This window comes from Mchenga conophoros, linkage group LG6, assembly GCF_057382185.1.
Source record: "Mchenga conophoros isolate Kocher_MC1m ecotype Shallow Benthic linkage group LG6, M_conophoros_male_GT1.1, whole genome shotgun sequence".
Classification (NCBI taxonomy): domain Eukaryota; kingdom Metazoa; phylum Chordata; class Actinopteri; order Cichliformes; family Cichlidae; genus Mchenga; species Mchenga conophoros.
In genome coordinates this window covers 15,168,812-15,192,876 of record NC_140531.1, presented here as the reverse complement: position 1 = coordinate 15,192,876, position 24,065 = coordinate 15,168,812, and the positions used below count along the sequence as shown (strand labels likewise).

The 24,065-nt window shown below is 41.1% G+C and overlaps 2 protein-coding genes across 3 annotated transcripts in view; both read left to right on the top strand.

The window, feature by feature from the left end:
* tmem131l (transmembrane 131 like) overlaps nt 1-16,286 on the top strand; it is a 31,557-nt gene extending 15,271 nt beyond the window's left edge. The window contains exons 5-34 of the mRNA XM_085276392.1: nt 811-934; nt 1,048-1,164; nt 2,508-2,612; nt 3,852-3,926; nt 5,101-5,254; nt 5,918-5,976; nt 6,054-6,159; nt 6,244-6,346; nt 6,534-6,678; nt 6,857-7,027; nt 7,114-7,180; nt 7,261-7,384; nt 7,502-7,571; nt 7,694-7,803; nt 7,916-7,985; nt 8,090-8,217; nt 8,526-8,668; nt 8,765-8,951; nt 9,249-9,434; nt 9,547-9,696; nt 9,805-10,342; nt 10,487-10,599; nt 10,793-10,959; nt 11,063-11,269; nt 11,500-11,578; nt 11,844-11,953; nt 12,082-12,208; nt 12,641-12,711; nt 12,863-12,996; nt 15,752-16,286. Coding sequence (XP_085132518.1) covers nt 811-934; nt 1,048-1,164; nt 2,508-2,612; nt 3,852-3,926; nt 5,101-5,254; nt 5,918-5,976; nt 6,054-6,159; nt 6,244-6,346; nt 6,534-6,678; nt 6,857-7,027; nt 7,114-7,180; nt 7,261-7,384; nt 7,502-7,571; nt 7,694-7,803; nt 7,916-7,985; nt 8,090-8,217; nt 8,526-8,668; nt 8,765-8,951; nt 9,249-9,434; nt 9,547-9,696; nt 9,805-10,342; nt 10,487-10,599; nt 10,793-10,959; nt 11,063-11,269; nt 11,500-11,578; nt 11,844-11,953; nt 12,082-12,208; nt 12,641-12,711; nt 12,863-12,996; nt 15,752-16,051 — 4,240 coding nt within the window. The 3' untranslated portion in view covers nt 16,052-16,286. The remainder of the gene's footprint in view (nt 1-810; nt 935-1,047; nt 1,165-2,507; nt 2,613-3,851; nt 3,927-5,100; nt 5,255-5,917; nt 5,977-6,053; nt 6,160-6,243; nt 6,347-6,533; nt 6,679-6,856; nt 7,028-7,113; nt 7,181-7,260; nt 7,385-7,501; nt 7,572-7,693; nt 7,804-7,915; nt 7,986-8,089; nt 8,218-8,525; nt 8,669-8,764; nt 8,952-9,248; nt 9,435-9,546; nt 9,697-9,804; nt 10,343-10,486; nt 10,600-10,792; nt 10,960-11,062; nt 11,270-11,499; nt 11,579-11,843; nt 11,954-12,081; nt 12,209-12,640; nt 12,712-12,862; nt 12,997-15,751) is intronic.
* A 2,942-nt stretch (nt 16,287-19,228) lies between these two features.
* Nucleotides 19,229-22,955, top strand: LOC146572348 (toll-like receptor 2 type-2). 2 transcript variants are annotated; one of them, XM_085276390.1, is made up of 3 exons: nt 19,229-19,375; nt 19,812-19,925; nt 20,313-22,955. In XM_085276390.1, the coding sequence occupies exon 3, from the start codon at nt 20,332-20,334 to the stop codon at nt 22,354-22,356; it is 2,025 nt and encodes a 674-aa protein (XP_085132516.1). In that variant the 5' UTR covers nt 19,229-19,375; nt 19,812-19,925; nt 20,313-20,331; the 3' UTR covers nt 22,357-22,955. The 2 variants fall into 2 exon arrangements, with proteins under 2 accessions (XP_085132516.1, XP_085132517.1); XM_085276391.1 differs by lacking the exon at nt 19,812-19,925.
* Nucleotides 22,956-24,065: the final 1,110 nt, after the last annotated feature.

Sequence of the window (24,065 nt, the reverse complement as noted above, 5' to 3'; positions counted from 1 at the left end):
TCCTTCATGACAGAAGGTGTTATACAGATGTGTGTAACTCTGAAGGCCCCTAAAGTGCTTGTGCGAAGGGCAGGGTAGGAGGCATTCACCTAACACAAAACCCTAGGAAGCGTCATGTGACTGTAATAGATTAAAAGTGGCCAGACTGGGAGAGTTTGTTTGATATAACAGCCAGGTTTTCATAGCCTTCCTTATTTGCTTATTTGTGTATGTATGTGGTTTTAATTCTCACAGTGGCAGCTTGTTTGGATACAATAAAAGAGCTCATACATGTTACTCATCTTTTCCATGCAAATCGTTTGAGTTTCCTCTTACAGCTTCCCTGTATTGACAGAATGCAAAATGCTACTGATCTACTGCAGAGGATCAGAACTATGAGGCTTATCTAAATTATTATGGAAGAATTTGTAAACATAGACTTAACAGTGGACAAAGGATTAACTTTCATATAAGTGCAAAGGCTTGAGTGTGACCGTCTTTGCTCAGCTCCACTGGTCTTGCTCAGCTTCATATTATAGCTTTAAACCTGTTATTATTTGGGATAGAGAAATGTGGTTTACATAATTAAACAGCATGTAAAGAATCTCCCAGGGTACGCTTTCAAAACTATGCATTTTTAAATAAACGTTCATGCACACCCCACTTTCTCAGGGAGCAGCAGGGGGATCTAAGGTATGCAGGCATGTGTGAATATTCTTATAGATGTGTATGTAGTGAACTATAATGATGTGTACCTCCATTTATTCAGCTAGCCATGGCACTCCTGTAACTCACTGGGGAATCCTAACGTTCTCATGTGTGTCTTTACAGGCCGCTGGGGCTGCCAAGAGCTGAAACCATATATATACACAACCCCAGTCAGGAAGTTCCTGTCACACTGCTGTCAATGTTTACATCCAGCAGGCATTTTTACATACCTTCCTTTCACAGAAGAGTAAGTCCATAGAAGATTCTTAACAACTAGTGATGCTTAGAAATAATTGCAATTGAAGTAAAATGTGTATCTTGTTCAAATAACTTATTGCTTTGTGTTTTCTCTGTACCCAGGTGATCCCTCCTAGGGGGAAGGCATCTTTTAAACTAATTTTCCTCCCGTCTGAGGAGGGCAATATAGAAAACACATTATTTATAAACACATCGGCCCATGGGCTGCTGTCATACCAGGTGAGTTGCAGACGTGTTTTTTTTACCCTCACTTCGTGTCTCCAGATAAGGGGATAAGCATTTGCTTACTGTTTGCATGCTATTGTTTTATCGCAGTATGTGTCCTTGTATGAGCTTACAAACAGTCTCGGTCATGTCAGCTTTTGTTATTCTCTAAGAAAGTGTTATCCAAAATAGAAGCTGACCAGACTGCTGGTTTCATGCTTGCTTCGTCCCACGTGCACACGCTCACACGCAAGTCAAAACGCTGATCTTTGTGCCATTAGAAAGTTGAGCATGCAAATTATGTTTAATTCAAAAATTGTTTGCAAAGCATGGCTGAGACTAAAGAAATAAAGAGAAATAATGCTGGTAGGAGAAAGCGTTTATTTATTCAGGGCTCCGCTGTTACCTCGAGGTAGAAAGCACGCTGTTTCATAAATTATTTTTTTTTGTGTGTATTTGAGGCTTTAATTATTTCACTGAAAATGTTTTTGCATTTTACTGCAGCTCTGCAAGCTCGAGTTAAAGTAGATTGCTACAGGGAGAAGAAAAATAAAGTCTGGTTGTGAGACCACTTTAGGGTTTATCTAACCTCAGCTTGCTTAAATACTGTAGCCTTTGGTTAGCTTTGTCAGAGATGTTTGCCTTTCAAGGCTCGGCTTAACTGAAAATTGTGTCACTTGCAATGCTTGCTGTATTTGAAGCAGGATCAGTTAAGTTGTAAGTTGGATGTCAGACATAATTGGGCTCTACACTGAAACCAAAGCATGCAGAGACTGCCCACAGAAATCCAAAAGTCTTAAGTCTGTGTAATGACGGTTGTCATAGGCAAGTCTCGACACTCAACAGCCATCTTGGCAACTCCTCTGGCATTTATTTATTACCAACAAAACTCAGTTTCCTGGTTTGATTATTATTAAGGAGTGGCTTTGGGAGTAAGGGTGTTCACAGGCTGCTGTTATTATCACAGCAGCATTATAAGAGTTTGACTTTATTTCAGGATATAATCAGGATCAAGCCATCACACCTGTGATTTTAAAAAAGATACCATAGAAACTTCTATGTGAAATTAAAGTTTGCAATCGGTACAGTGCCACAACAACGAAGTAAACGTGAGCCAATAACAGGCCACTGTCTTTAATACAGTAATGTTTGCACTTGATAGTTTTGCATAATTTTCTTCATAGTTTAAACATATAGTGGAGCTATATTCAACCAGTTTGCCTTTATTGTTTTTGAGTTCTTCCATGTGCATTCAGACTGGAATAAATCATCCCAAACACTCGTATGTGTTGATGACACTTGTTTGTGTACTTGCTGACGATGTTTCTTAGTATAAATGTTAACTGCTTGTTTTTCAGGTATTTGGTGTGGGAGAAGACCAGGGATCATTAAAATCTGTCCAAAGAAAGGATAGTGTGCTAATATTCCCTCACATCCAGAGCATTAAGCTGACCCAAACTCAGGTACTTTCTTGAATGTCTCTGTGTTTTTCTGTGGAGGACACACAGAGTATTGAATAAGAGCTCATCATTGGAAACAGCTGATTTTCCACTTTCCTGCCAACGCTGATAAACAAAATTGGCTGCAAAGATACAAACAGGAGCTTTGTTATGCACACTGGCATGAGCTAGGTCTTATTAAATTATGAATGTGTTTGGCGTCAGCACAGAACTTGATAGAAAAAAAAAAAAGCTTCTTTTTTAACATTTTTAATTAAAAATGTTAATGTTTGCTTCCAATGTAACAGACACTTGCTTTCAAATCAAATTAGCCACACAGAAGCATTCATTCGTACACGCTTCACAGCGACGCAAAACCGAAAACCAATGAACAACTTCTGTATAGTTTTTGAAACAAGCTGAGGCAATGAAAGTGTGTGTCTGTCTTTGTCTGTGTGTAAGAGGCATCTGAAAGGCGTGTCCGCCTCCACAACAGGAAGTGGGGTGGCAGTTGCAAAATGTCAGCTGAGCGAAGTGCAGAGACTTGTGTTCACTCAGTCACACAAACGGCTGCCAAAGCTGCATGCACGATTTTTTTCTTTCTATCTCTCCCCCACAGTGTTCATGTATATGTGTATTTCTTTTTCTTCTTATCGCACACAAATTGTAACATTTGCACCAACTTTACAATTTTTTTGCAATATTTTTTTTCTTTGTGGTCTTATGCTTCATGTTGTAGCCGATGTTTAAGTCTTTTTAGTGCCGTTTAGGTTCTTATTCCATGTTATGTGCATATGAGGTTGAAATAGTGTTTTTCACTCTGTCTTGCAACTTTGTAGTGACTTCCCCATCTGAGCTCATTCCCACTTTACACATAATTGCTTAAGCACTTCAGTGCCAGGACTTTCAGTTTTGTTCTGTTCTGTTGCTTGAAGTTCAGCTCAAATCTGTAATTAGGTACATGCATGTATGCTTACTTTTACTTGATGTTCTTTTGTCACACCTTTCCCAGATCAGCGGCTCTCAAATCAGTGTAAACAAAGTGGATTGGTCATTGTTTGTTTATTTACCTTGAAAAAGTGTGGTCTTTATACACCAAATTGTTGCACTCTGATATGTTAAAGTACAACTTCAAGAAAGCTGCTCTAAACTTTGTATCCTGTTGTGCACCTGTTGGGATTACAGTACTGCAATGCAAATGCTTTTACAGCAAGTAAAAGAAAAAGGCTGTTTAACCTGTGACCATTGCTGTTGCTCTTGCAGGAAGATGCCTCCAACATCACTATACTGGGTCTACTCCTGGAGTGCAGCTTACCGAAGAGTTGGAACAGTCCACAGGTAATTTGTCTCCATCTGTTTCAGTAGTTGTCGAGCCTTTTCAGCTGACACGCTGCTCTGGAGAATCATGTTTTACAAGTACAGGGATTCGCGTGCCTGGATTTTAGACCTCTGAATTTAGAGGTTCTGGGAAGATCTTGGCACATTACTCCAGCTCAGAATGGTTTTAAACACACCTGAAAATTCAGCAGCTTCTCTCAAGCACTGTTGTTGATTTTAAAATCCTAGATATTCTTGATTTGCAGTTACTGCAAGCATTTGAAAATATCAAAAGAAAAGCACGATGCTATGAGAAGAAGCTTAGGGCAAACTTTATGGAAATAAGGAGACATAAATAGAAAGGCAGTTAGCCGCGTACTTGATTTTTTTACGATGTGTGATCTTGCACCATTTTTAGTTCACCCCTACTTAGCAAAATCGGAGCTGAGCTTCAGTCCTCTTGAGCAGAAGGCCTTCCAGTCGTAAACGTCCAACAGACAGCCGGGCTCGTCATCTGAGCGCCTTCTGTTTTCTACAGAAGCCCTGGGGAGAGGGAGATCTCTTGCCAGGCTTTTAATTGCTTTCTCAAGTGACCTTATAATCGAAGAAGTGCACATGAAGTGAGAGAAGACGGCTGCAGACACAGACAACTACGCTGTCATATTAATACAAACTGAAATCTTTCTCGTGTGCTGTGGCGTGAGTGCCCCGGCCGTAACTTTTGGCTCGTATCCAGGACCGACACCTGCTGCTCAGTTCTTTTTCAAGTCTACTTGAACAAAATGGGCTTTGGGTCGGAGTCGCGGCTGCGTACAGATCAAATGAGCCCAACAGAAGTTACCAGCAGTCTTGGTTTCTCGGGATTAGTTTTGCTTTTGCAGGTCTTGATCCCCCAGTGGCACCAAGCCATAGTATCTGTCTGCAGTTCGTCAAGTGGTGATTCACCCACTGAGAGTGAGATTTGCACTATCCCACTACTGATCTGTCAACTTTAAGAGGGTGTTAGTAACAGGGAGGGTGGTAGCAGTTAACAGACTGGCAAAAGTGGGCATCTAAGTCAGCGTATGTATTTAGTCTCTGTTCCCGCTTGTTGGATTTTGTTTTAAATTCTCAGATTACTCGTCATTGTTCATGTGCTCCTTATTTTGTCCTTGTGTTTGGTGCATGACTGTATGCTTTTCCTGTTCTGTCCCAGGGGTCCTGCCTCCAAAGCGAGGAGCGTCTCAGTCTGCAGATTAATCTGTCGGCGCGTGGTGACCAGCCTGCTGACCTGGACAAGCTCAAGCCCTATGTCATTGAGCACATTTTGGTCCTACTGGTGGCCCCTGCTGCTGAACAGGATGCATCCGGTGGGTGTCTGCGACCTTTCTGATTCATGCCCTGAAGGCAATTCACACCGCAAGCGTGCCACGCTGCACGACCTGACTCTGACTGTCGTTCATAAAACAGTATTTCAGTATGAAAAGAGAAACATGCACTGGTATTTTATTTATTTATTTATTTCAGCCTACACATGAATTACATCATTGAATGTTTGTGTGATGGAGCTCTATCAAAGCAAAATAATGTTTACTTTTTAACAGATTTAACCATAACAGAGCTTCTATATTTCCTGTGGAGTCGCTTCCATTTTTTAAAACGTATTAGTTTAACTAGAGAAGGAATACAATTAAAAGACTTTGATTATTTTGCAGTTTTGAAAGAACTGTCTAATGAGAGGCATGGGAAATATGACAGCAGTCCTGATTTTGTTTTCTTTCTCTGGTTTTTGCACCAAATCAGGGGCGAAGGTTCAAATTATTTTGGCCACAGTTGTGTACACAGCATCAGTGTACAGTTCCCGTGATTAGTTTGAACCATTATTGTTTTTCAGAACTGCTTTCTGAAGTATTTTATTGTACTTACCTGTTTTCTGATGTCGCTTTGTTTGAGCTGTCATCCTCATTCTGTTGTATTACACATGAATCACATTTGTATACATTATTCTCATTCCTCTTTGCTTCTTCCAACAGGGGAATCAAAAATAAGAGTTTATATGTTAAATTCTGGAGGGAAGAAGCTCTATATAAAGGTGAGAGTTCTGCCTTGTTGTACAACAGTCAGCGAGTAGAATTATTGCAGCTCTAAAACGTTGTTTTATGTCTCCAGGACATGCAGGTGCTATCAAAAGTAGAGGCTAGCTTGGACTTTAATCAGGTTCTTTTGACACCAGAAGCAAAAAACTTCACTGAAGTGGCTACACTGGCCTGCAGAGGTGACTACTTATTTAAGTTGCAATAGTTTGCTCTAAGCCCGTACCGATTCTTCTGAGTGAAATTGTATTTGTATTTTCTATCAGGCTCATTGCCTGGCCTCGACCAGAAATGTATAAGTCATATCAGTTTGAAAATTATGGGAAACAGGACAGCCTACAGCTTCCCTGGACTACATGTTCCACACAGGTAACATGGAGGAATTTTGTAATCATCACAATAAACGTATATCTGATCTGAAACAACGTAGCCCCAGAAATAGTTCATTTAAGTGTTTTTAAGGTACTAATAAACACAGACAAGTATATCAATGTATATCATCTATATTTTCCTTCTGGGGTCATTTCTATACTAATGTTTTTATTTCTTTCTTCAGATGGCCTGTTGGGGATTTGTTCAGCCTGTTCCAGATGAAACAAAGAGCTGCTAACCAGGTGGACTTGTGGCTCAGCAACCCCTTCCCTGTGCCTCTCATTGTGTTGAATGCAAGCCTCTCAGAGAAGCTGCAGGGGGTAATGAAGGTAGGCATGCACTACTGCAACATGTGATGATAGGACGCAGTTTTTATCACACGATGATCAAATTTGCGCCAGGTTTTGACCATAGATTTTGACCTGTAACAAGTTATTCATTCATCATATGGATTCTAAACAAAGTGGAAGATTTAACAGATTATCTCTGCTGCCCCCTGTCTGTCAGGTGATGCACTTCAACACTCCACTGACAGTTCCTCAGGGCTGCTGGCACGTCCTGTCCCTCCAGCTGCTCAGCAGGGCCCTGCCTGTTAACCAGGTCTCCACCCTGAGTCTGAATACCAGCCTGGGCACAGCACTGCAAGTTCCACTGTACTTCTATCCTAATCCTTCCAAGGTAAAATAGCAGTTTCAGTGGTGAGTAGGTAGTGTGTTTGGGTCGGGCATTTGTGTAGAAATTAAAAGTTGTATGTTTGCCATCAGGGAGAGGTGGTGTTTGAGGCGGAAAGAGAGTGTGGACGTCCTTGTCCTCTTAGACTATCTGAAACAGGTAAAACTTCTCTCTTTCTTTCTTTCTTCCTGTGATGGAAGATGTTATAATCCAAGTTATTTTCTGCTGTGTTTTATTAGGTCGCTCAGAGTGGCAACGCTCTCTTCTTCCAGATTTTTCCCACTCGTCTTGGGCTGTGGACAGCAAACTAGCAGCTGAACTCTGCTCTCGATGGCAGAGCCACAAAGACAAGCTGCCTTGCAGGTTATTCTTGAATTTAACGCACACACAGAAACACACACTCCTGCGCTGTGTGCTTTTATATTCCATCAGCGGTCAGCATTAGCATAATTATTCATGTAAATATGTTCGTCTTGTCAGGTGGCCGAGACTCCCAGTGGAGGCATCGTCTCTTCTGGACTTTGGTGCTACTCCTGTCAATGAGAGCAAGGTCGGTTATGTTTGTTTAATGAAAATATAGTTGTACATTTTAAGATTTTTTTTTTAAATTTAGGAAACATTTATTCTTAACAAGCATTTGTCTTATAAAGGAAAAAATTTTTTTTGTTCCAGGTTAAGACGTTCATGCTGAAGAACCCTTCGTCTTCAGTGGTTTCTGTAGAGATTCGGGCCCTCTCTCTGTACCCTGCTCCCCTGGAGGCTCTGGACCTTCTAACCAAATGGTACATTGTCAAGTTATTGTTGCAGTTTAGTACACGGCTGTTTGGAGTTTTGATGCCGCAGCACCTCCTTCTACTCCACTTCTGAAGGTGTTTTCTTTGTTTGGATTGGCAGGTTTAATATCAGCCCTCTCTCTGTTAACATCAGCACAACAGAGTTCTCTCTGTTGGCTTCTTCCTCCAAGGTAAGCCTCGGAAAAACTCCTCAAAATAAAGCTGTGCCACTGTCTCATGTTCCTTTCTTTGACTAATCCTTTCCGTTTCTTCCCTCCTGTGTGCATCTGTACAGGTGGGTAAGAATATGGAAGAAAAAACCGGAGTCTTACGTCTGCTGCTGCAGCCCTGGGAGTCCAGAGAGGTTGCTGTGGTTTTTACTCCCTCTGAACACAAACCCACCACCACCATTCTTATCATCAGGTATTCATTGATAATAGTGTTAATGGATTTGATTGTGTTTTCTGGGTGCATATGTGCTGAGTTTTTTGTGTTCCATAGACATTTCACAAATCCGTTTTCCGCCATTTTTGTGGTACCCGGTTTGGTACAAAAGTGTAGTGGAACGTGTTTTGTAGCCAGTTTTTAAAAAGTCGGTAAGTTGTTTGTTTATAACACTGAAGACTAAATGTGGCATGATTTAAGTGTCTCTTGATTTCCTATTTTAAGTTTCGACGTCTGAGTTTGTGTGTTTTTAATCTTTTTTTCTTTCTTTCTTTTTTTTTTTTCAGGAACAACCTGACGGTGTTTGACATGGTGATGGTGCAGGGCCACGGGGCTAAAGAGCTGCTAACAGTCGGGGGGAAACTGCCCGGTCCTGGGGCCTCTTTACGCTTTAATGTTCCTCAGTCAACGCTAATGGAGTGTCGTGATGGTGAGAGTGAAGTTTATCAGCTGTCATATTGATGTAAATTTTAAGCTAACGTACGATCAAAATCAGGCTAATGGGCATTATTTCTGACGCTTACAGGTCTGCGCAGCAATAAGCCCCTTTTTGCCATCAGAAAGAGCTTCAAGGTGGAGAATGCCGGCGAGCTTCCCCTGACGGTCATGTCAATGAATATAAATGGTTACAAGTGTCAGGGATTTGGCTTCGAGGTGCTGCAGTGTCATTCCTTCAGCCTCGATCACAACAGCTCCTCTGAGCTCACCATAGCGTAAGTGGAATTTCACACCCCTTTCCTTCATGACTTCCCCTCATTTAACTTTTTGGGTTTCATTTTAAACCATAATGTGGTTTACTTTGCTGGTTGCGCAATATATTAGTTGCCCAATATCCTACTTCTCTTGTTATGTATTTATTTTTTGCTATTTCTCTTCCTTTTTTATATTCTTGCACAATATGTCCTGAACATGTCTTCCTCTCCTTTTTTAAAAATCTCATCATTTTGGCTCTTTTTTTAATCATTTTGCCGTTTGTTTCTCTCTCTGCCTCTACCTGTCCGCGTCTTCAGGTTTACCCCAGACTTCACCTCATCCTGGGTCATTCGGGACCTCACCCTTGTGACATCACGTGGCACTTCTTTCCCTTTTACCCTCAACGTGACGCTTCCCCATCACATGTTGCCCCTCTGTGCCCAGGTGGTTCCTGGCCCCAGCTGGGAGGAAACTTTCTGGGTGGTCACCCTCATCTTCACATGGTCAGTAACAGTAATTTGTGAGGAGAAGCGGATGCATCGGGGAACATTTATTGATTGGGGTTTAGTTTTTGATTAACTTGTAAATTTTTTCGGATCTCTGTTTTTGTTGCAGTTTCTCCTTGTTTGGTGTGTGCCTGATGGCCTTTTATCAAGCACAGTTTATCCTGCATGAGTTCTCTGCACCGAGCAGCAGGAGCAACCACAACTCTGTCTTGTCCCGGGAAAATGGTTCAGTCAATAATATCACACCTAATGGAGTACAGTATGTAGATTTGTCTTCCTCATTTATTTATGTAGACCAATCGTAAACATAGCAGGAAAACGTTTTGGTGTTAAAACACTCTAAATAGTCAAATGTCTGTCTGTGCAGTAAAACAAAAGGCAGTTGTAAGACCTACGTGGACACCTGCCACACATCCGACAAAGGTAAAGGCCGCGGGTCTCCAGCCTTAGCCAACAGCCTCGCCCCTCGACCTCAGTCCTCAAAGAAGGGCTCCTCAACCACACCCTCCCAACAACAGAAGAAATGCAAGGTTTCACTCTATTACTCCAAATATAAACCCAGCTCATCCACAGCATCAGCTGGTGCTGTGACAGTGGATGAAGAGCTGGAAGACCTGAGACCAGACCCTCCCCTCACTCCCGACACCGACGTCTGCAACAACAACAACGAGCCAGCTTTCATCAATGAGATGGAGAAGATGACAGCCCCAGACTTTAAAGAAGTCGTAGAAGATACAATGCCAGCAGCGGTTATGTTTCCCATGGAAATACCTGCTGGTTTCCCAGATAATGTCACACTGGGTCCAGGACCCAGACCGGGCCTGTTAGTGTGCAGTCCCATAGAAAACACTGAGCACTATGCAGAGAAGATGGAGTCTGAGAAAAGGGACAGTTCTGAAGTCGAGGTAAAGGAGGAGTTTTTGTTAGACTGCTGCATTTCTGTTTAATTACAATAACAAATTCATTTCTCTTTTGACTTTTATCATCAAAGAGATTTCTATAGAAAAAAAAAAACCCAACTGTCATCCCTGTTTGTTTACCCCGTCTAGCTGAGAGACGACTGCAAAGGACAGAAAAAGAAAGCGCAGAGCACAGAGTCTGGCACTGCAGCAGGGAATAATAAGGGAAAGAGGAGCCGCAGGAAGACTGAAAATGTCTCCAGGTAATACACACGTACTTAACCAAAGCAACACTTAATGTTTTTAAAGCTCGTGATGAAAGATACCTTAAGACATATCTTTGACGTTTAATGTAAAAACAAGCAGACACTCAGTTAACCCAGTAATATAAATATATATAATGTGTTGTTTTGGGGGGGGGTTTGTTGTTGATTTGTCTCCCAATTACTGTTGTAGCGCTCCCGAGCACAACATGCAAGTAACACCAGAGAGGGAGAAGGAACCTGTTTGGAAAACTGCGGACTTTGTCAGTGGACCCCGCAGCAGGAACCGCTCCACCAACAGCTTCAAGACAGAAGCACTGAAGCCTGTGCAGACTGCTGAGAGCCCACTCAAACAGAACGGTGGGCACAAATAACTGACTCGGCCATTACCGAGCTTCCCTTAAATGAAGCTACTTTGGTGAGGAAAGTCGATTCTCATTTCGCTGGGCTTTGTTCCTGCCAGGTGTGTGTCCTGCTCGCACTCGGAAGAAGTGTACTCCAGAGTGGCGCGTGGGCAGCGTCTGCGAATCAGGCTCAGACTCAGGCAGCTCATCGGGCAGCGTGAGGGCCAGCAGAGGGAGCTGGGGCAGCTGTAGCAGCACCAGCAGCATGGAGGGAGACAAGGACGCCAGTGCCCGGACACACCGCTCCACTACCTCATCTAGAAAAAGTATGGGGCGCTTACCTTCTCTTGAAAAGAAACCCAACTCAAATTGTTTTGTTGCAGTGCTGCTTTTTTTGGGTTTATAGCGGTGCTGTCTCTGCAGCCAGCCTCACACTTTCTCAGCTGTTGAGTGAATGCGTGTAATGTAGGAAACTAGTCAGTAAAAGTCTTCTTATAATAGATGAGAACTGTAGTTTGCCACTTTTTAACATTAGTCAGTTTGTTTGTTTTTCCAGGGGACTCCATGCAGTACAGTGTGTACCCAAAAGAGGTTGACAGCTACCAGCCCATTAATGCCAACTATAAGACTAAAAGGTACAACAAGAACTGGTTCTGATTAGTATCAATATAACATTTCTTTTTCTTTTTTTAATCTTTTTGTTTGCCAACTTAAACAAATACTAATTTATCAGTCTGTAATTTGTATTCCAGAGACTTTGTCAGAGGTGGTCATTCATGTGTTTTTTACTGTGCTTTCATAGGATTTGTACAGTTTGTAATGCCAAGAGCTGGATTTAGGTTATCTTGTGGTTTATTCAGACGCAGTGTAAGTCGTAACGTTTGCCTTTCCTCTGTTCAGCATGAACAGCCTGTACCATAAAGACCAATGCCAAAGCCAAGAGTCCACCAGGCCCAGCTTGACCTCAAGCTTTGCTGCTGCTGTTGCTGCAGGAATGGACCAGAACACGGGTAAAGGCTTAATCGTTTATAGCAAAAGCACACTTTTTGAAAAGACAAAATGTGCAGTAAACTCGTCTTCTACAACGGTTGTGCGTCTCGTCCGTTTTTGTAATCGTTATCGTGTCCTCTCCTCACAGATGTGACAGGTCAGTATCTGCCTGAAGATACGTGGTCAGCTCCACCCATCCCCCTCACCAGTGAGTTCAGATACAACACCACCGAAGCAATGCGCTACATACCACCAACCACCGCGTCATTCCGCGGGTGAGTATTTGAAGATGTTATGGAAACACTTGGTTAGTGGTGCTTCACTCAGTTCCAGTAAATGAACTGTCTGCGTGGGTCTTTATGACGGCACCAAAGAGAGGGCTGGAGTTAGTGGAGTCTAAAACAAATCTAGTGTCCGTAACAGACTCTTGGATTCATAAAGTGATTAAAAACGATAATAGAAGATAGATAGATAGAAATGGAAATAACTTTACAAATGTGAGCATAAAGCGGCTTTTCACCTGTGGATAATCTGCATATTCATCTCAAAAGTTTGGTGTTACTCACCCTTCTCTGTAAACAGAATCCCTAACTGAGTAAGCACATGCTTGAATATCTTTCCTCTGCTGCTGCACTGCGTATTTGCTTTTCTGTAGATTAGCGTTTCAGCTTCTTTGACTCTGTTAAAAATTTCCTCCTCTCCTGCAGGTTACGTTGGAATAGTGCCAGCAGCCACTGTAACAGTTCCTATAACTACTATCCGGAAAATGGCTACATAGGTACGAGCTCATGATAAGCACTTTGAACCGGTTACGTGTTCCCATTGCTTTGTAGAAGATCAGCTATATAATACTGTAACCAACAAATAATGCAAAGGCTAAACGTCCCTGCTGGTTCAAGTCTGAGTTGTTGTTTGTTATCACTTTGCAGGTAATGGAACTTTTACAAGTGGTTTTCACAGTCAGGAGGGCCAGAACATGCACAGCAATCAGACCATCTGGAGTGACGAGCAGCCTCAGGAATCGCCCTCAACCTGGGACACAGCAGCCTGTGTGGGCAGCAAGGTGACGCCTCATAATACTCGAGTCAGATGGTTAACGCGGGGGTTCTTAAAGTTTTCATGACTCGGTGCCAATTTAGGGAGAAAGCATCTGGCTGAGGGCGGCAAAGGAAAGATGCACCAATTACACCACAAAGTTTTGTTTTTAATTTAATAGCAGCACTGTAGGGCTTTTCTTTTCCATCATGCCTGTGGTAGGCTGAGAGGCAGTAATCAGTTCATTTGCAGATATTCTGTTTCAAAGTGCAAATGTTACTATGAATTCGTGGTTTTACATCTTTTGCTTCAAAGAACGGTGGTTTTTATCTGTAATTGTATTTTTGTACCACTTCCAGTGGCTGTTTCAATTACTCACACTAATTGTACTTGGAGATATTATTTTATGTCCATTATGTTATATATGACAGCAGTTTGTCTTAATGATTCCTTTTGTGATATATTTTCTATACACTGGGGAAAAATTGTTTTTATAGCACACAGGTTCTCTAAATACATTTCTTTAGTTTCAATAACCAGAGTCAAAACACTACTTCATGATTCATCCTGGTGGTGCAAACAAATGACAGTAAAATTACCTGAAATCAATGACTTCAGCTGCAGTCAGTCGAGGGGAACAGATTGGAAGTTTTTTCTTAAAAAAAAAGAAAGAGAGTATTTATCATTTTTTCTGCACCATGTAAAGTTACTTTTTGTTTACTCACTATAATATTTTCATATTTACATTATTCTGATTACATGTTTATAAGGGGTGGGAGTGACTCGCAGTGTTATACTAACAGAACGCACAGCAAAGATGGTATGGCAGCTTCTGCAACCAGAGCAGCCACTGCAACTAACGCAGTAACTGAACTGCAGCAACTAAACCTGCCGTGAGGCCTATAAATAAACCATGTAAAGATGACACATGAGGGGTTTCAGTCCCCTAAAGCAAATACACAGTTGCACTTCTGTAAATTGGATACATAAAGCAACACAGAGAAGTTTTCTAGCACAACTGGGTGGTGTAGTTTGCCTTACAGTACTGCAGAGGCATCGTCGCACTGTAGGTATAAACAAACACACTGTTTTATCTCTGATAGGCTGGAGATGGTTAAGATGCTGATACATCTGTCAAGATTACTCTTTAAATAAATGTGTGATGGGTGATAAAACCCAGTTGCGGTTCCAGTTTAAACTTCGAACCTTAGATCAGTGGTGTCAAACATAAGCCGTGGGGATCAGAATCGACCCAGCAAAGACTTCAAGCCGGCCGACTGGACAGCTTTAGAAAAGTGCACAGATTTTGAGCTTTTAGCTGTATTTTCTGATGTTTTACAGCTTTTCCTATTGATAAAGATCCATCTTCCCCCATTGACATTCACACTACATGTGGCCTACAGTGTAAGACGAGTTCGATGTCCCTGTTCGAGATGTAAGCTGGATGTGTGTCGATTGGATCAGTGTAATTACACCTCTGACGTCTGTGTTCTGACTTCTGATCATTTTCAGAAAGTAATCAGCTCTGTGCAGAAATAAGGAAGCAGGGAATCTGGGTTAAAGAGTATGTTACTGTATTTAGGATAGAATCAGCTTCTCTTCTGTTTGTAGCCTCTGTTTCGTGTAGCTACACTAACACGGAGGGGGTGACGCTTTGATTTAATCCTGACATAAAAGAACACACAGTGACAGACGACAAATTTAGCTCCTTTCAAATTAAAACCCAGTTCACATCTTTCTTTTGGTTCTTGTTAAGTTTTAGTCATAGTTGTGATCTACAGAGGAACATACATGTTTCCCATAAACCAGTCTAAACAGACAGGCTCACATGCAAGCTAACAGGCTGGATAAGAGAAAGGGAAGTTCATCTTGAAGACAGAAGAGTACAGGAGACTGCGTCACGTACATCTTTACCGAGGGTAAAAATAGGGCGGGGGTATTGCTCTGTTATATAGATGTGTGGAGTCAAATACCCTGGATAGGACACCAGAGAATTAAAAGAAGAAAAAGAGGCATGCTGCTACAGCAGCTGGTTTATTTCCACCAGTCCAGTCTGTGGCAGAAATGAGCAACACGATTAACACGAGGTCTTTTGGCCTTTTGTTGTTGTTTCTTTTAATCCAGCATCCTGCACAGCTATTTATTTGTCAGGCCCGGCCTGTGAAGCGGGTTGGGAAGAGTTGGCTACAAAAAGAAAAGGAAACATTAATTCTTTACCCCTTGAAAACCTATTAGAAGTAACCCTCAAAGCACTTTCCTGAACTGAGTGGTGACTCATATTTCAGGCTGCTTATAGATCGAAATAACTGGGTGGCCTCTGCCTATGCAGCTACCCTTGGAAAAATCCAGATACGATTCTAATGGTTGTTAAACCACATCTTTATTGATATATACTGAAGTGTCAGTGCGTAAACATCTGCTGCATCAATGACAAATGAGTTTATACAGATGTTAACAGTATTGTATACATCTGAGCATTTCTGTGACTCACTTTGGTTCAGTAACACTTCAGCTAGATCTGAGAAACTTACTCAAATTCTTTGAGGTATATTTGTAAGACTGTGTAGAAGAGAAGAGGATTATCACATAACTCATAAAGATGAGGGGAAGTGTTGCCGTCTTTGCTGAACTGGAAAGGTCATTTTGTTTTTGCTGAAAAGGAGAGACAAACGGCAGCCAGGTCGTCACTGTGGGGAACAGATGGTATCAGAGTGCAGTGAAAGGTGAGGTCAGAAACTGTCGACCCCTCCTGACAACGTTTTTCCTCTCTTCCGCCCCCACAGCCATACTTCTCGGGTACCCGCAGTCTCTCCCCCATGTCCAGCCTGTTTGGATCCATCTGGACACCCCAGATCGAGCCCTACCCGAGCCACTTCCAGCCCGAGCGATCGGCCCCGGTGTCCCCCATCACCCCGCCTCACTCCCCCTTTACTCGGGAGCCAGTGGGGGCCTGCGGACCGCTGCAGTACTCCAGCTTCAACCCTTTCGGCCCGCACATGAACTTGGACATATGGAACTCTTCATCCAACCGCAGCTCCAACTCGCAGCTCTCCAACGACTCCGGCTACTGTGGAGATGTTTAAAACAAGTAAATACAGCAGAGCTTAACTATAATTGGAAACTTATAAGTCAAGAAAAGGAAATAAAAAAAGAATGTTCTTTTATCATTGATGGGGAAAATGTGAATATTGTTTTTCTTTTATGTTCCCATTTTCAGATGTTATATGTTGTGAAAGGTTAAGCATTTGTTGTATATTTTTCTAGCTGTTTTGCAGTTTTGATCATAGAAAATTAAAAAAAAAAAGTTTTGTACTTTAACTTCATGCGTCTTGTTTTTTAATTGACTTGTTTACTTGATTTTCCTTATTTATTTATCTTTACTTTCCTGTGACTTTCAATTAAGGGTGGGTTTTGATGATCAATTTATCGATTAAAATCGATTCTAGCTTGGATAACGTGATATCGATTCATTAAAATCCCGAATCGATTTTTTTAATATTAATTTATTTTGCCCAAAACGCCAGAATCTCAGGTTAAACCTCACAAAATTTCAAGAACCACCAACCAGCTAAAACAGTAAATGAGAGCAGGAACACGGATTCTGCACAAAGACGTAAACACAAAGCGCGGACCCGCGGATCAGAATCAGTGAGATGTCGCCTTTCTCACCCGACGGCACGGACACGGTCGGGGCTGAAAGCCGACAGCTCGCTGATTCTGATGTTTCGGCGGGTCCGCGCTTTGTGTTTAGGCCCTTTTTGCGCTGATTCCAAAGCTGTTAGTTTTATCTCTCTCCAAACAATATTGACCGAACCAGCAGCAAAAGGAGATCCAAACTACGCTTCACATAAACATCGTCATGGACTCCCTCTGACTTTTGCTGTTTTGCTTCCACCACAATAAAAATCACACTTCATGCACAGCTCTCTCTCTCTTTCTCTCTCTCTCTCTGTATACTTCAAGAACAGTTTCCAGTCTAAAAATCTGTTTTCTGCATTATTCGCTTGCTTGTTACGCACAAGTCTATCATTGTTTACAGCGCTGTCAGCCGTTGTTTTCTTTCCTTTTACTTACTTCCGAAAAGAAAGCCTAATTTCTGCTGTTCAATACTGAACAAATTTAAACTTAAAATTATGCAAAATTGCAAAACGCTTTGCCGTGTTTCTAATCAAACCTCTGTAACTTTGCTCTGCTTCACGTCAGCAGCATCAGATAATGTTCATATGTTGATTAATGACTTTATTTCGTTTTTGATCTACTGCAGAATATTTTTATAAAACCCCAGGCCAGGAAAATCACCTTCATGTTTTTCTGTGTTTTATCTTCAGCTACTTTGACACAAAGGCCTCTGCTGTGATGCTCACACCTTTGATAAAGTCTGGAAAGTGTCAGCTTCCTTTTTACTCTCAATCATTTGAATCACTTTTCTGCCCCTGGCTACAAATAATGAGTTTTACTCAGCTGAGCCGTTTTGATTCTTAAACGCAGAAAATATTTTAACTAAAACCAACTTTTGGCTGCTTCCTTTTTTACAGCAAGTCACCATAGCAGGCAGCTCCACGTTAGCTTGGGCAGATTTGTGGGTGTGGGGTGGAATTGTCATCAACCCACCTGGCCAGTGGATGTTGGTGAGCACAGGCACCCAACTTTGCAAACTCAAATGAGGTGATGTAGGATTTTCAAACCTTACCACAGATTCTTCTACCAAATATCGAGGATGAGTTTGTGTATTGATGATTTTGATCCTCAAGGTCAAAGGTCAGGTTTTTGTGAAACTAAAAAGACCACATAAATCAAACACCCAGGAAAAATCAAATCAAAAATGTGTTTGACCCATTTTATGATTTATGATTCGACCTCGATATGATCCAACTGCTAGGTGTATGCAGACATCTGAGATCCCTCAGACTACATGGATATTAGGAGGATCTAAAGTCGTGTGCCTGTGTGTGCATATACCTTAAAATCTGAAAAAGTGCATTGTATTTCTAAATATATTTCTAAATATAATTTATACAGATGTTAGGGAGATGTTTAATCCACTATACTAGAAATATTAACAAAATAAACAATCTAACACCAAACATGGACATGCACAAACACGTAATACAGAGTAACCTCAGCGGGCCTGGAGAACGGCATCTTTGCTGCTGTAATCTTACTGAGCACAACAACTTTTTTGTGGAAGTCAACATATTAAAAAAAATAAATAAAAGGAACGTGACTTCCCGTTCTCTAACTCTCATAACTATTTTTAAAACTTCAGTAAGTCATTGCCAAATACACAAATATTGTATGTCCCCATTTATATTTGGTGACACTTAAATTACATTTTATTTAATTCTTTTATCATAGCCAGTATCACCTTTCGCCAAACAACAATGCTGTTTGTTAGTGTGATTATAAAATTCAGTTTCTTTATTTTATCACAGGAGGCCTGAAACCTGTCCGGCGTTGGTTAAAAGAAGGCGCTGACATAGATTTACCCCATTTCAGGTGGATTACCTGTGCTTTATTTAACTTTATCAGGTGTTTTTTATGAAAAACAGCCCAATCTGTATCCAATCTTCCATTTAGACCTACGTGGAAATGTATGATACTATAAACTCAGCATTGTGGCACTGACCATCACACACATAAATTCATACGCTGGTTATAATGTGGCACGCACAAGCTGACAAAGGCAGCCTAAAGTATAATGAATATAACGTTTATATTATCACGGTAATGATACACATTCCTTTTCTGTTCACATACAGCTCAATGCAGCCAATCATATGGCAACAACTAAATGCATTTACACATACAGACATGGACAAGACTCAGGTTCACAGTGAGCATCAGACTGGAGGAAAAATCTCTAGGATTGACAGAGAATGGTCCGAAAAACAGAAACTACTCAGTCAGTTCAGTTCTCTGGATGAAAATGTCTTGACCCCTGATGCCAGGGGTTAGAGGCAGGGGTGTTATAAATAATCAAAACTTTAAAAAAAAAACCACCAAAGAAAAATAGACTAGGTGAAAAACCTTTGTGAACTTGGAAAGCTTAGGCTACTTCGTTTGAAAACGCATCATTTTCTCTCCTTTTTGGCCTCCCGTCCACACTGAGACGGCGTTGTCCTCAAGGAAAAACGCAGCGTTTGAAACGCATGCATTTCAAAACGGAGCTGCCCCGTCGCAGTGTGGACACTCTAAAACGCAGACTTCCTAAAACGATGACGCATTTTAGTCATGTGACGCATGCGCAGGACTGGAACGTAGGTGCTTTGGGCCGTTTCAACGTGGACGCAGAACTCTGAAAACGACTGAAAACGCTAGTGTGGACGCGGAGCTAGTGTGGACGTAGCCTAACTCACCTGATGAGGCAGCGATGAAGGTGTTTATTGAGACTCCGAATCTCTAAGACTGTGAGTCATCAAATTTCGACAACTTTTGTGTTTCAACTGTAATGTCTGCACTGATTTCCTAAATCTTACCTCTCACATATACCCTCCAAACAAACTAACTACAAATAACATTAAAATTATTAAAAACGAAACATTTTCAAACAATAAAGACGAAGCTAAAACGACAAACCCCACTCTGGCAACTAAAGTTAAACTGAATTAAAAACAAAAAGTCTGAAATGAAATGTAAAAGAATTCTTGCCGCACTTTGGGCCCATTAGTACATCAAGCATCGTTAATCACAGCGTACCCATTTTCCATGGCTGCGTCCAGCAGGATAATGCAAAATGGCACAAAGCTCAAATCATCTGAACCTGGTTTCTTAAACATGGCAGTAAGTTCACTGTACTCAGATGTCTGTTGCTTTATTTCTGGATCTCCCCTTCTAATGTGACAGGATGCATGTATGAGATAAGGAAATAATCGAGCCACAAATAAGAGAAGTGGTAAAGGACACTTTCACATCAGTCAGTGTCCTGACTGTGCAGGAGGAGGACGTGACATTTCATCTGTGAGTAAGACAGCGAATTTTTACCGAAGTTTTTTTTTTTCTTCATTTTTTCTTCTGTGCAGGGCTAAAGCTGGTAAAACCTGTTTTTAGATCATTTATTTAACACATTTTAATGCTGTGGTGTGTGTGTGTGTGTGTGTGTGTGTGTGTGTTCTGTGCTTGTTTAGGATGTCTGCTAAAATTAGTCCACGCATTAGCATTAGAGTTTATTTGATGATCAGTCAAACAGTCAAACTGTAATTTCCCCACCACATTACTTTATGACATTAGCACGAAGCCTCCAGCTGTGCTCCAAAGCTGTTAGCATGGCTGTTTCATTATTACATTGTGTCACACCAGCACCTGAAAGAAAAGCTCTGAGTTTGATTTTGTGTTTGTGTTTTGCAGGCACTCAGGAGAAAAAGTCATGAAGTTTCTCGTGTTTGTCCTGTTAGTATCTCAGTGCTCGGCGCTCACCAGTCAACAGTGTCACCACTGTGAACAAACATCCTGCGACTGCTCGAGCCAAAACCTTCGAGAAGTCCCTGCAGCCGCTTCAAAACTCATCACTGAGCTCGATCTCTCTTTAAACGCACTGGAGACGATAATGAAAGATGACTTTCTTTCATATGCCGCTTTGAGGGCTTTGTTCGTGAATAACAACAGGATCAAAACCATCCATGAAGACGCATTTCACCCACTGACTCATTTGGAGAAACTGGACTTGTCCTCAAACCAGTTGGAGACTTTGTCTTCTGGTTGGTTTCAGAACCTGACTTCTCTCCACTACTTGAATCTTTTGGGAAACAAATATTCAACACTTGGTCAGGGAAACCTTTTCCTGCCACTGAGGAGCTTGAAGACCCTCCATTTTGGAGGACCTTTCCTTCAGTCTGTCAGTAAAAGGGATTTTTCTGGCCTTTTTGGTCTTGAGGAACTTGTTTTTGAAGGAAATCATCTGCAAGTGTTTAACAGAGGGAGTCTGAGACAAATTGGACCCATTAGCCATGTAACACTTAGTCTCAGTGGAGTATTTCACAGAGATTTAGCAGTAGTACGAGCTATATTGTTAGACGTTGTTCATCCAAACACAACAGTGACATTCACTGACACACAGTTTAACAAAAGTTTGCAAATGTTCCCACTTCACGTGGCCATCGAGCGTGGTGCTACAGGTCTTAGTTTCAAAAATGTGAACATGTCTGTGTCAGCTTGTGTACAACTTGTGAATATTTTTTCAGGCTCTGATCTGACTTTTTTTGCCATTGAAGATTCTCACATCTTCAAAAATGAAGAGGAAGTCCGTCTGCATCACATAAACCTGACCAGCTTGGATGTCATCGTCTTCAAAAACATTGATATTAACGTGTTCTACCGTGTTCCTGAACTCCATTTCATGCAAAATATACTGACTGTAGTAAGAAGGGCATCTATGATAAACACTATGTTGTTTGTCATTCCCTGCCAATCCACTATTCATTTCTCAGATTTGGAGTTTTTGGACATCAGTGACAACATAATCGGAGATTTGACACTTATGGAAATGATGTGTTATGGCATTGGTGTCCTTCTAAATCTCCGCACACTCAACATCAGCAAAAATATTTTGTCTTCAATCAACAGCAAACTCTTCACTAGACTAGAAAAGCTGGAAAACCTCGACATGAGTAGAAACTCATTTGACAGCATGCCTTCGACTTGTTCTTGGCCAGCAAGTCTCAAGTTCTTAAACCTTTCGTCAACTTCTCTTCCTGAGGTGACATCCTGCCTACCACAGAGCCTACAGATCCTTGATTTATCCAGAAATAAACTGACTGTCTTTAGCATTGAGTTGCCGCTTCTCAAAGAGCTGTACATCTCTGGCAACAAGCTTGGAAATCTCCCAGATGGGCATTTATATGTCAGCCTCGCAGTTCTCTCCATTCAAGACAACAACTTGGCCAAATTCAGCAGTAAAAACCTGCATGATTACCAGAGCCTGAGGGTCCTGGAAGCTGCTGGCAACCCTTACGTCTGTTCATGTGACTTTGTAGGTTTCGTGACAAATGACTTGATGAACCACAAAACTGTAGTTAGACATGACTTAAAGTCTTACATCTGTGACTCTCCCGATGCAGTGAGGGGGGAGAGAGTGTCAGACGTGAAGCTGTCAGTGTTTGAGTGCCACACAGCTTTAGCGATTTCTTTGCTCTGCTTAGGCATCCTGGTGCTGTGTGTGCTCATTGCAGGTCTGTGTTATAAGTTCAGCGTTGTGGGGTTAAACGAAGGTGATCTGGGTGGAGGCAAATGTGATGCCAGCAGTCGAGCAGCCGGAACTGCCGTTCTGACAGAACTTTGTCAAAATCAGGTTGCGGAAAGCGATGAACTCCAGGACGTACCTGGAGTCGCCTCACGACGAAGATCACATTCCAGCGTTCTGGCAAAGTCTGAGAACAGCGATGAAAACATCTGAAATTGATAATAAAGACAATCTATAAAAGGGTTTATACTTACAATTTTGATTGTACAAACACATAATTTATATTTTCTAAGCGCTACAATGTCAGGGACTTTATGCTACAAATATATTTTAAGATTATTATATTGTAGTATGATATTTTAAGAGTATTATCAAAGACAGCATGGCGTATTTTGAATGTAATTTGGTCAATCTTTTTTAAAAACTCAATTTTCTCAAGAATTCCCTTCATTTGACAGTAAAAACAAAGTACAGAAGGGTGCATATGGATCATTTTAGAATCTTTTAAAACTTGCCCTTGTATTTCTGAAATCCTTTTAAAATCTTTCTCTTAACTTGTCATATAAATGTGCTAAAAAATGCTTAGCTCTTTGTACATAATTTGGGTTGGAGCTGCATATTACTCATATATCTTTCAGTATTGTGCTAATTTAGTTTGAATGTTTCAGGAATTGTTCTTTTCTTTCTTTTGAAGTTTTCTTTCCCTCCATGAATGCGTGTACTCTAGTGGAGGTTGACATAAAAACTAACGAGAGATAAGTGAGTGGTCTGTTACAGGTCATAATGGTTTTATATACAATAAAGATTTAAAAAAGGCAAAATGATCTTTTTGTTTTTGTTCACTGGAATGTTTCAAAGTTATCATAAGTACCAAAACCTGTAACTGACACAATTTATGTATATGTGAAAAACTCAAACAAAAGTGATTATATAATCAGTTGCACAAGATCTTTGGGCAATGACACATTTTGTGTTGTAATTTTGCCTCTGTGCACCACCGCAATGGATTTAAAATCAAATAAGGCAAGCGTAGAGTTTCAGCTTTAATTCAAGGCTTGAATAAAAGTATCACTTACAGTCATTTTTATCCAAATTGCCCATTTTCAAAAGAAATTGGAAAAAAATATAATTTTTGTTATAATAAAGATTGTTTTTAATACTTGTATGAAAGTTTTCAGTCAGTGATTGCTGGAAGGGTAGAACACGTTGACATCACCATTTGCTCTGCTTCGCCTTTGGTGCAAGCTACCGTCAGCTGCTTACTGGTTGTGAGTCTCTGCCTTCAGTTTGTCTCCAGTAGCTGAAAAGCATGTAAAATGTAAATATAAGCAGAATGCAGTGATCTGCAAATGCCACAAACCATTATTTTGTTTTTATTTTTAATTAATATGAACTGAGGCAAATTGGAAAACTGTTCTGACGTAAGACAAAACAACATTTGCAATTCTTTTTGAAAAACTTGGATCCTCTGCCCTCTCCACTGAAGATGAGAGACTATCCAGCTTCTTATTATTCCCAGTGCAAAACTCTGCATCTCTGACGCTATGTGGATGCATCGATGCATATGGAATTGACATCTTGCACATCTGGAAAGACGTACCACACCTAAAACATAGCAGCAGAGTTTAAGTGCAGTTCAGTCAAACCGTTATAAAGGTTAATAAGCAGTTTTTGTGGATGAAGCTGTATTTCCCTAACAGCATCTTTCCGCAGCAGTGCTCTGCTTTTACTGACCACAACAAATTTTTGTGGAAGTCCACATTAAAACTTTCCCATCATGCAGAAAAAAAGTAGAACTTGAATTTCCCGTTGTCTAAATGCTGACACGTGTCAGATTCTTTGCTCTTAAAATGTTGCAATCTTGGTCAAAGTAAGCAACTTCCCAAGTCCATATTGATATTACTGTTACAGAACTATTTTTA